This window comes from Phoxinus phoxinus (genome assembly GCF_949152265.1).
Source record: "Phoxinus phoxinus genome assembly, chromosome: 13".
NCBI lineage: Eukaryota > Metazoa > Chordata > Actinopteri > Cypriniformes > Leuciscidae > Phoxinus > Phoxinus phoxinus.
The window spans coordinates 30,254,037-30,266,246 of record NC_136888.1 but is presented as its reverse complement, the minus strand read 5'-3'; the positions used below and the strand labels follow the sequence as shown (position 1 = coordinate 30,266,246).

General features: G+C 38.9%; 1 protein-coding gene across 1 annotated transcript; it reads left to right on the top strand.

Moving 5' to 3' along the window:
* Positions 1–152: 152 nt before the first annotated feature.
* On the top strand, positions 153–11,841 carry coq6 (coenzyme Q6 monooxygenase). Its single transcript, XM_079632469.1, has 12 exons — positions 153–722; positions 1,160–1,294; positions 2,870–2,928; positions 4,681–4,807; positions 6,060–6,190; positions 6,300–6,407; positions 6,536–6,598; positions 6,743–6,850; positions 8,559–8,761; positions 9,635–9,750; positions 10,450–10,616; positions 11,368–11,841. Exons 1-12 carry the CDS (start codon positions 527–529, stop codon positions 11,395–11,397), a joined length of 1,443 nt encoding a protein of 480 aa, XP_079488595.1. The 5' UTR covers positions 153–526; the 3' UTR covers positions 11,398–11,841.
* The last annotated feature ends 369 nt before the right edge of the window (positions 11,842–12,210 follow it).

Sequence of the window (12,210 nt, the reverse complement as noted above, 5' to 3'; positions counted from 1 at the left end):
AGGAATGTTAATACCTAACAAAATACCATAATTCACAGCAAATATTTTATGCAGCAACAAAACACGCATACATGTTGTTGACTGACTGATAGACAGGACATTATTTAAATAAACCGAACGCTTGTGTTTCCTCCACGACGGCAGATGGCGCTGAAGGGAACGTGCTTCCATCATGCTACGTTCTCAAACGATTCTGATAAAGAAGTGAAAGTATTTTAAAAGACACATGTGTTACACTTTTTAGTACTAGTCCTATTTGACACACATCTCACTTGTGGACTGGAATCAAAATTAAATGTTTTTGCAATGCCCATGCTCAATTTTCATTATTTCAGTGGTTTTTAGCACCCGGAAGAACTGTAGCAAACAGAACTCTTACGTAGGACGTTATAACAACATGGCTGGATGACAGATAAGAGTTCGCCCTTATTGTCAATAACAGGACAGATTTAACGGGGGCTGTTAGATATTTCATTTCAGGCTTGTTAGTTGCAACAAGTTGTTTCACGTCTGTTTTTCCGCTAGAATGTTGAGTAGACTCGGTGTGTTCGGGATAGGACGGCAGTGTGTTTCAGTGAGGGCACTGAATGGAGCGCGAGCGGCGCGCAGGGGCTTCGCGTCCTCCGCGTGCGATGAGGAATCCAGCACATCTGAAAACGAGCTCTTTGACATTATAATATCTGGCGGGGGAATGGTGGGCACCGCTATGGCATGTTCGTTGGGTGAGTTAGAGAGAGAGAGAGACATGCATGCACTGTGCACCCGCTTTTGCCCCTCAGCTTCACTCTGCACTCTCCCACGCTTCATCATAAGCACTGTGTTGGCAAACTTCCCAGGTGTAATAAAGTCTCTTCCGTTGCTTTCCTTCACCCCTTGGTTTTTTTTCACGCAAAGGAGAGGTTGTTATTTTGTGTGATGAAAGTGTTTTAGCTGGAGGTTAAGGGTGCAATTGCGGTGGCACTGCAATGTGACGTTCTCATGCCGTAGGATGCTAAAGTAAGCAGTGTGCAATCAACGCACAGATTTTAGGCGAACTTGAGCGAGTTCATATTCAAATGTGTTGGTAAAATCATGCAAAATGCGAGAATCAACCCCTCGGTGATATTGCAAAGCAAATAAATCATCCTGAATTTTTTTTTTATCCCTGTTCTTCTTTCAGGTTTAGATCCTAATTTAACGGGGAAGAAGATTCTTCTGCTGGAAGCTGGTCATAAAAAAGAGATGGACAAGGTTCCTGAGACTTTCAGTACGAGGGTCAGCTCCATCAGTCCAGGCTCAGCAACACTTCTTAGTGGTATGGACTTTATAGCTGTTTATGTTTATTTCATAGTGTGTGATTCATATAACATTCATATCTACCGCCGTCGGTGTATGAATGTATGAGTGAATGGGTGAATGAGAGGCAAATTGTAAAGCGCTTTGGTGGCCATGGGTCTATGAAAGCGCTATATAAATGCAGTCCATTTACCATTTACCATCTATAGAGGAACACCTATCAGAGATCTCTAAATCACTACCATGAAATCATAATTCACTTTTGAGAAGAACAGACTTTCACAACTTCCATTTAGTGCGGCTTTGAATGGATAGTTCATCTAAATATGATTTTCAATATGACATTGAAAACATACATGTTAACATTAGTCGTTACATTTTGATGTTAAATCCATTATTGTTTTACATAAACTTTTTTCTGTAGTCTTTACAGTATTTAATGCAATAACATCAGAAGTAACTGTAATTAAATTACAGAAAAATTAAGAGTAATTCCTTTTTTAAATTTTTAAGGGAAAAGTAATTAAATTACAGTGAATCAGGGTTGGGTGTAATGCATTACTAAGAAATTAAAGTCTACTGAAACCATATCTTTGCTTGATGAACAGTTGTTATTGTTAACTAAAACTATTACAAATGATTTGAATTGTTAATTGAAATTAATCTGAAATAAAATGGAATATAAATAATACATGACACGTCAATGAAAATGAGAAATGTCCTCGCAACTAACTGAATTAAATAAGTTTAAGTTAAAGTATTACATTACTAAAATAAAGCTAAATAGAAATATTTAAAAAACTTAAACTAATATTAAATTTCATACAAAAATGAAAAAAAATAAAAATAATAATAGCTAATTCAAAATATGATTCACTACTGTAATAAGAAATGTTACTAAAATAACACTAGTGAGGACTAACATTTAGGATGTGAAAGGATAGTACTTTATTTATTCCCTGGAGAAAATTTAGGAAAATAAAGTTTATATATATATTTATCACTTTTGCACTTAGTGATTTTACCCTTTCATACATTTTTAGCATTTACCTTAAACATTTACTGCATATCAAATCTCTTACCATTCTCATTTAATATAGTTCCTTATCTCAGATTCTGAAATAAACACTTACAGAATGCGGTTGACAAGAAAACAAAAGATTTTAGAGGCACCGTAGTAGATGTGATGCTGAGGACATTGAACTGCCCTCGGTTGCCTGGCTACACAGTGTGTTGTGTTGGATGAAACATGTGCTTTTGATTGTGTCCACAGAATGCATGTTTGCATAATGGCCAATGTTGGGCATCATTTAGAACCAGTACTTTGGGTAATGTGGGGGCACAATCCAATCAAAAGGCCTGTGGCGAGGATAAGTACATCTGTTCCATTCGAAGCTCTGAATCTGCACTCCTGTCATTATACCTATTTACAGTATAATGTTTGTATATGAAAGATTCACCAGGAAGTAGGTCAGTAGGTAGCTCTCTCTGACGTGCGGTGTACTGTTTTCCATTGCTATAATCATTTATCTTCGGCATTGAATGAGTAGGAACAAATGTGGTGCCTTTGTAATTGTATCCTATTGTGTTTCAGGTCTTGGTGCTTGGGACCATATTGTAAATATGAGATGCAAGCCGTATAATAAAATGCAGGTCAGTAAAACCACTATGTTGTAACACAATGATTACTAGTGGTGTACCAATATGCAATGATATGCTACTAAATGATCATCATATTCGCGCACCACGGTATTACCTGGTGCTTCATAGAATGTCAACCTAAACACCTTTTTAATACGTTTTATATATATAAATGAAGTAATCAGATATCACACTAAATGAAACTTGAATCATTTAAAAACGTAAACACTTAAGCAAAACATTGAGTAACCAACACAGTCATTTTCTATGACCTTACCTGCTTATTTTCCTGAGGGCTGGAAGCCAGTCCATTTAAAAACAGCTGTATCGTGCTTTGCTCATCGTTGTTTGCCTATCATCACACTGTAAGCAGCCACCCATAAATTAATGTTACAGAACCACAGCCTTCGAATACAAAACATACATTAGAGATGCAGAACCTCAAACTCCACATCGCAACGTGACAGTTAAGCTCGGTTTCGCTTGCGGCCACAGTTTATCGATTAGAGTCTTATTTAGCGCGATTACATAAACCTAGCCCTGCGTCTACTAATTACAAGGATTGATGTGCGATGCAGGGAGAGGAGTTCAAATCTGTGGAGATCACAAGTAAAAGGACCCTTGGTTTTCTGTGCTGTGGTGGGGTTTCAACTGTAAGATGTGGACTTTTCACTGCCAGAGTGAAGTCCTGTGGTTTCTGGGCAAACTAAGGGATGTCATCAGAGTGCACTTTATAGTGATATACCTCACCCATTATACCTTTCCTGTACCCCTTAAGATGTTTTTGTTTGTTTGTTTGCGAGTGCCAAGCAAGGATGAAATTGCGAGGGAAATGCTAGGTTCCCTCTTGCTCTCCAATTAAACTCAAGCGGTTAGAGGAAAGCAACTAAAGCGGGTTTGGGAAGTGCCATGTTCCAGAAAAAGGTGTTTTTTGTGGAGTGTGGAGGTTCCCTAAAGTGTTATCAGCTAGATTATTTTTCCCTCCATAGTGGTCTGAACTTTTTCTGGTATCTTTGTTGCAGAAATTCTCATGTTAAATGGGTTATTTTGGCAAGGGACGTTTTAATTTGGCAATGACCTGAAGTACATAGCAACTCCAAAACTTATCAACAGCTGTGTTTTTCCAATGTGTAAAATCCTCATAATTGTGGGTTGGTCACGTTTTAAATCTTCCACGTAACCATGTATCAAAAATTGCAAAACCACTACTATTAGTGGTTTTAGCATGGCTGCATAACAAGAGGGATAGAACAGTCCTTCTGAATCCATGTTACACATGTATTTAATTGTTTGCTAGTCACCTTAGTTACAAGTCATTTTAGGTTTTTAAAAAATAGCGGCGTCAATCACCAAGACTTTTTTTTTGCATTTAAAACCAGCTGCATGTTTTATTAACAAAGTTGCAAGGCAACTCGGATGAAACAAACTTAGCTCGACAGTAATGTTAGCATATTTGTTATTTATTATTGGCTTAACTATAAATACAATCATAAATCGCCACAAAGAATGGCATTTTACATTTCTGCCTCACCCCAGTGCGTTTACAAAGCTGGTCGTGCAACCTCAAGGGCTGTTGGTGGCTTTTGTTGAATCTAGTTTGATGTTTGGTTCGAGTATCTGGCAAAACTCTTCGCTCAGTCGAACGGCTTTGATGTGTTCAAGTTCAGTGAAGCACGTGCTTTCTGGAAATCCATAAATAGAGCCCGAGCGGTCACTTAAGGATAGAGTTGTAAACCACAGCAATAATTTGTCTCTTTGCTTTAGGTTTGGGATGCTTGTTCAGATGCCCTGATTACATTTGATAAGGAGAACCTGCAGGACGAGATGGCGTACATCGTTGAGAACGACGTCATTGTGGCCGCCCTCACCAAACAGCTGCACACTCTCTCTGGTAACACACATTTTGATGTTTGATATATGGATCCATTTATGTGATTTGTTTTTGTAATCATTGCTTTGCACACTGAACTTTGATCATTACATGATGATATATCCGCTTTTGCTGTGCTCTTCCCATGTTTCTCCCAGCACTGGCTTCACTGTCGAGCGCTGAGTGGGCTCCCTGTTAATTAGTTTTAGGGATGGCTTGGCAAATGTCGTCACCACAAGCCATTCCTTCCTGTCTTGGCAAAGTGTTTATTTGTACTCCTTTTGAACATCTTTCTTCTCATGTTTTTTTCCTAAAGATTCCACTTCTTTGCGTGTTTTTCCTGCTATTTCGATCATCCAGCACACTGCTTTTGATGGGAGTTAGAAGCTCTACGAGAATTGCCACCCTGTTCGGACACGTGCAGTGGTCTATTGACCCATTTAAAGAAACCACATTCCTTTCCAGCCGTAGCATCTCGCTCGCTCGGGGTGCCCGAGCACGGACAGCGTTTTACTGTAACGTTTTGTTGTTGTAATTAACTAAACTGTTCCAAGGCTCCGCATTTGGCTTTTCCATGCCATGCTCTGTAAAACTGCATATTTTTAAAAACAGGCCTTTTTTAAAACGCATCTTACGTTTAACAGATGTGCGGTAGCACGTGCGTGTTCACGTGTTTGTCAAGTTGGTGTATTTAACGGTCTTCTATTTCTGCTGAAGTACTAGATGAAAAGTACATGCATCAGCCAACTGTTGTTTTTTTTCCCCGTTACTCTGCTTTCAAATCAGCAAGAAGCCAATATTTCTCACCCGTGTTGTGTGCAAGAACTTGTGTTCAATTTTGTGGACGGAAAGGACTCCAAGTCCGAAACGTAGGCGTAATTCTGGATCTTTTCATGTGCTAGACCGCCAGTGATTCTAAGAAAAGTGGATTTTCTGCTTCCTTTACTTTTGTTCGATGTTGTGTGCAGGATATTGGCAGCTGGTCACATGTATTGCATTGCCTGCTTGTAGATAAACACCATTAGTAAGCTGTGAGTGACTTGCCAAAGCCATCAAGAAAATTGTCAATGTTAGCAAGCCTCAGCCAGAGGAAGGAGTTTTATGTCTCAGTTTTATGAGGAGGCTTGATGAGCCTTCATTTTTGACCTGGTCACAGCCAAACCATGTATATTTGGATTTATTTCTCATTTCTCAAGTGGAACTGAACAAGATTTGGACTAATGCTCTTTTTGTCTAATTTTAATGTGTTATGATGTTTTGCCGTTTTTTTTAGACCATGTTGAAGTGCAGTACCGAACAAAAGTGGTGAAATACACCTGGCCCCGTCCGTACCATGTCTCTGAGTCCATCCCTTGGGTTCAGGTGAATCTAGCGAATGGCAAGACTCTCCACACCAAACTGTTGGTATGTAGAATATGTCCGGTGTTTAATTTGGGATTACAAACCGAGCAGTCCACAGCTACATAAGCAAAACCTCAGCATTTCTGAAGGTAGGTGTGATTGACTCTTTCAGATTGGTGCCGACGGGCCGAATTCAATGGTGCGGAGAGAGGCGGGCATCCCCACAGTCAAGTGGAATTACGACCAGTCAGCAGTCGTCGCTGTTCTGCATTTGTCTGAGGTTTGATGATCCTCCAGTTTGAAGTTCAAATCATATTGCGTCTTATTGTGTACTTGTCAACTTATTGAATATTTGAATTCACATGCCACATTACAGAAGAAAAATGTATTTGCATTATTGTTTTTCAGCCTACAGAAAATAACGTGGCCTGGCAGAGGTTCCTCCCAACTGGCCCCATTGCGATGCTTCCTGTGAGCTAAACTTGTGTTTATTTTACTTGTAAATGATGTCAGTTGTGCTTGATTTGTTTTATTGGCTCGTCATGATATCGCTTAGCGGTCAAATGGAAAATGCATTTCATGCCCAGACGTGGTGTACGTGTGTCTGCTGTGCAGTTGTCAGACAGTGAGAGCTCGCTGGTCTGGTCCACCAGTCATCAGCATGCTGAAGAACTTCTACAGCTGGATGAGGAGAGCTTTGTGGATGCCATTAACTCTGCGTTTGTAAGTAAACACTGACCCTGTTGTCACACTTGTGGTTCACATCCTTAAACTGAACAGCTTACGAGTGCTGTGCTATTGCAATATTTCTCGACAAAAGTTAATTTCCGTATGTAGAATAACGTAATAAAGCAGTGGTTTTTGATTGAAATGTCATGTCATATCATTGCTCTGCATTCTCGGCTGAATGCCCTCAAATTGACCCTCACACCCTTTTTTTTTTCTTTTTGTTGGTGTTTCCATCAAAGAAACTCCTCTTTTCCCAAGCTGGCTATTTTTACTGGCCGTACTGGTCACAGGCCTTTGCATCTGAGTCACGCTTGCCATCAGAACTGGTTTGCTAATTAAGCCCAAGGTTTGCCAGCGTTGGTCATTACTCCACAGAATGTTTTTTTCTGCAGACCAAACTCAAATTTGTGGCCTGGTCAGCATTTTACTTTAATTAGGCATGCTTTTTGCATCTCTGCTAAAATACCTTGTCTTTTAAGACGGCTTCGAATGCACAAAAGGAAGAAGATATAGTTTACCTCTAGATGTCATTGTCAACATGAAGATACCGTTACATGAAAATTATGTCATCATTTCTCATCTTCATGTTATTCTAAACCCATATGACTATTTTCAAAATTGCGGTGTTCCACTGAAGGATGTTTACGCAGCTCTTTCCCATACAATAAAAAGCAACAGTGACCAGGGTCTGTCATGATCCAAGAAAAAAAAACACACCATAAAAGTGTCAAGAAATGTAGTCCATACAAATCATGTCCTCTATTCCAAGTCCTCTAAAGCAGTAGTTCTCAACCTTTTTGACTCGAAGGCCTCCCATTGTCCAAAGTAATATTCAAAGACCTCCTAATGTAGGGTAAGATGTTTCCTCCACTATTTTTACTGTAATTATGACAGGACTGTGAAACTGAGAGTGTTGATATAGTAATTAACGATTAATTGAGTGATTACAGTTTTCAGCTCCCTAGTTGAAAAATACTGCTCTAATGCTGCGTTCACACCAAACGCAAATAGAGCGTCTGGCACAAGTGATTTCCATGTTAAGTCAATGTAAAGACGCGTTTACGTGCGTCTGGAGGTCCTGCGGCGCGAATGAGGTGTAAAGCTTTAAGGAACTTAAAGGTTCTATACCGTTACAAATTTCTCTTCTATTTAATGTGGAAATCTTCCCCTTATTGGGCGCTGATGTGAATCGTAAGGAATGTAAAGATTCTGATTCCAAATTAATTTCTGGTTCTTTTACCGTTTTAATAACAAATATTAATTTTGAGGCAGATTTTTGAACAATGAACAATTCCTACTGCCATTTACTGCAGCCTGTCAAATAATGAGATGAGAGAGTTTTAGATTTCAGTGGGACAGTAAAAATAAAATAAAAAATTAACCGCAAATCAATTGGCTGCGTTTATTAAAGTTTTAGACTACTTTTATGGTGCTATCTTTAGTCCTTTTTTTGAGACGTTCCACTTCCAGCATTCAGAAGTGCTTCAAAATGCGTCCTTTTACATGTTAGATAGAAGAAACAAAGTCATGATTTGGATTTTAAATGACATGCATAAAAGTCAATGATTTTCTATTTTCCTTTTACTGGCCTCTTCACTTTGTACTTTGGCTCATCTTTCCATTAAGTTTGAGCTTAACAAATATATTATGAATAGATATGATTCCTCTGTTGCCATTGACTGCTGTTCTCTTCTCTGTTCAGTGGAGTAATGAAAACCATTCTGAGCTGGTGGAGACCGCCGGCTCTGTGTTCCGGACGGCTCTATCTGTCCTGATGCCGGACAGCGGCTCTGCACGTCAGCTTCCACCCAGCGTTGCAGGCATTGGCCCAAAGAGCCGGGTTATGTTCCCGCTAGGCATGGGTCATGCCACAGAATACATCCGCCACCGAGTGGCACTCATTGGGTATGTTTGCAAAGTTAGTGCATTAACCGACTTTTGGTTTTTAGTATTTGTCTTTGGATTTATCCATAAGTGCAGTCCTATAGATAAAGGAGATATCTCTCAATGAGCATGTTTACATGTATACCAATACGCTGATAACCTTCAAAAATCAGTTTATTGAAATGCATGCAAACTAATAACCCAGCCACATTTAGAAGACTTTATTAAGTAATCAGCTTATTCCCCACTAGTGGCAACAAAATGTACTAATTTGTGTATCTGACTATTCTATTTGTTATGCGAGTTGTGAAGTTAAAGCCTTACAAATGTCAAAGGGAAATGTGTACAGACTCATACAGTTACAGATGCAGCATTTTGACTGTACCACTTTTACTTTGGCTGAACAAGATGAGAACACATTTTTATAATTTCCTGGGGTCAAGAAAGAGTCGGAATATGCTATATATTTTCTTGTCTCCTACCTGGATGTGCTTAAATCCGCAGTTAGGACACTTTCCTGTCACATAGCCAGTGTCTATTGGTTTACTCTTAAGCCGTTTATGACCTTACTGCGATAAAGGAAACTGGATTAACGCGTTTGCATTACCACATGCATTGTCGCCTTATTAAGCATTAATCGGGTTAAGAAAGTGCATGTAAATGCGTTCCATATGTTAGGTTTATAGTTCAGCCATAATCTTTATGTGGTTGTCTGAGATGTTAAACCTATGTGATGATGTATTTAGGTTTGATTTTATTGGAGATATTACATTGGATCTAAGGTAATATAGAGTCCACATGGAGGAAATTTCAGCAGCTTTGGCCGGTCCTGTTAAATATGGCTACTGACTCTTGAGGTTTCTTCTCCATATTTCCTGATCTTTCTCATTTCAGAGATGCTGCACATAGAGTCCATCCATTAGCAGGCCAAGGTGCCAATCTAGGCTTTGGCGATGTGGCCTATCTCACACAAATTCTTAGCCAAGCAGCGTATAATGGAAAAGACCTTGGTAAGTGTTCCAACATCAGAAGCAAGTCGAATGTATGTGCACACCGGATTTGTACTTGTGTGACAATTTTCAAATATACACATCAAATATTTTCATCTAATAGGTATTAGATAAAATCATTTAATGTGTTTTTTCGTAAAGCATAATAAAATTCAGAAACTCTATACTGTGAGCTATATTGTGAAGAACTACCTCACGTTGAAGAAACGTGACATGAAGAAACATGAAGGCCTTTTGTTGGTTTGGAATTCTGCTCCATGTATATTTAGGTCTTATTTCATACCTGAAGTATCGTACTTTTGGTTCAGAAGCGCCCAGTGGAGCTATCTGTGGGTTTTCATGAGCTCTTTTCCATTTCCGTCTATTGGGGGTGGTCTTTAGTAAAAAAAAGAACTGGTTGTCCTGGAGCAGTGTACAGTGTTTTTCTAGTCACTCCTGCCAAGAACTGCTAATAAATTTCTTTGTTGCCACAAATGGAAATCTTTTGAGAAATTGTTGACATCAGTTTCTCAGAAAATCAAAGAGCAGTAAAAAGAGCAGTAACTGATATTTTCTATATTCATCCATATGGTAAACATTGTATTTTAATCAGGAAAATCTCCAGAATGGCAACAAGTACCAAATTGATCACAGAAAGGTCAACTTTTTTTTTTTGTACCTCAAATGCAAATGGTTTAACCACTGATCCTTGACCTCTAGGCGCCATGCAGCATCTGTTGGAGTTTGAGACTGAACGCCAGCGACACAATCTTCCCATGATGGCAGCCATTGACCTCATGAAGAGGATGTATTCCTCTAATGCTGCCCCAATGGTCCTACTGAGAACCTTCGGCCTTCAGGCTACCAATGCACTGCCACCACTTAAAGTATGATCACATCTCTTTTTCTTCCCACAAATTCTTCAAAATGTTATTTTTATTTCTTGCTCTGAAATTATTGTACAATTTGTTCCCTTCCTCCATCGTATTCCTTTACTTAGGATCTTGTTCTTTTCTTCAGCTCTGTGGCGCTCCTCTCGTGTTCTCATTCCTTTCTGTCATCCGTGCCTCTCTCTTCGCTTTGTTGTACTTCCAGCCTTTTTTCACCTCTCCAACTTTTGCTCCATCTTTCACTCTTCCTCTGACTTCTTCCCCTTTCTACCCCCCCCAGCTTGTCCTCTGATTACATGCCTTTCTACTCTTATTCGTGCCTGTAATTTACATGGTTAGGAGCTACTACTATGCTATGTTTAGCCCTAAATTTACTGTTACCCAAAGTGTGTGGGTGGGGTTGCAGGGCTGTGCATGGTGGTGTTGGCTTGTGTTTTCACACTCCTTTTATTACAGGCCACTCTTATGAAATGGCTTCATTCCTTTACTAAGCGATTCCAACCAGAGGTTGGAACTTGTCTTAAGCCTTGAGAGATATCTCCCACATTCTGTGATTCTATTATAAACGTTACAGCCTAGTGTATGTCGCTCATAATAAGGAGGACTTGTGTGTCACCCTTCATGTTCAAAAAACGGGAAGATCTGTATTTCCCTCATTTAGACGATGAAACATCACTTGTTGCTTATAAATATTTCTTTCCTGAATGTCACTTACCTGTAGTTATATCTTTTTTTCTTGTACCCACAGGAGCAGATCATGGCTTACGCCAGCAAGTAAAACACTTGGTGCACACTGGATATTTGCTGGATCTGTTATTATGAAGATTCTGTTCATTGAATGTATAAGTGTAAATTAAATAAATTATATTCTATTTCTCTGTCTATGTGGAAAACATTTATATGCCATTGTTTCCAATTACCCACATGAAAAGTTATAAAATATAACATGTAAGACTCCTACTGCTTTGCCTTTGCTATGTTCTACCATATTTATCAGACTGTTACTTTCATACTATAAAAATGTCCCGTTGAATGGTATTAAAGTTGTGAAGGATAAATAAAGGCATGTTTTTAATTATGTAATTTCAAGGATAATCATGATTTCCTTGTAGGCTATAGGAAACATATCATCCCTAAGACTGTTTAGGCTTGTCAGAAACTTAACTTAAAATTTTATGATTAGGAAGAACATCAATTTTCAATAAATATTTTCTATATACAATGTCACTCTTCTTGGTGGTTAATATATTTGAGGGCCATGACATATTTTCACACACACACAAAAAGGATGCATTTGCAAGGCCTCTTTTCTTACAACAGAACTCCGTTGGGAAGTATTTGCAAGCTGATGAAAATGTATCTCCTCATAAACTTATCTTTGGATTTGACTGTGGTTATAATGTCCTCCTAAGTCATAAACTAATATCGACGAATAAAATGCATTTAAAAAACCGTTTATTTAACTAAGTTAACCATTTTATCTCGCGACAATTCACGAACACTCGTGATGATTGTCACACACGGGGGTATTTTCATAAATGGCGCGAATTTGAATCGCCTACACGGTAGGCTACTGTTTTTGGATGTTTAA

Coding starts and splice junctions, on each gene's coding strand:
- coq6 (XM_079632469.1), top strand. CDS start 527: ATGTTGAGTAGACTCGGTGTGTTCGGGATAGGACGGCAGTGTGTTTCA. Junction 6,191..6,299: donor CTCTCCACACCAAACTGTTG/GTATGTAGAATA, acceptor TGACTCTTTCAG/ATTGGTGCCGACGGGCCGAA. Junction 6,408..6,535: donor CTGTTCTGCATTTGTCTGAG/GTTTGATGATCC, acceptor ATTGTTTTTCAG/CCTACAGAAAATAACGTGGC.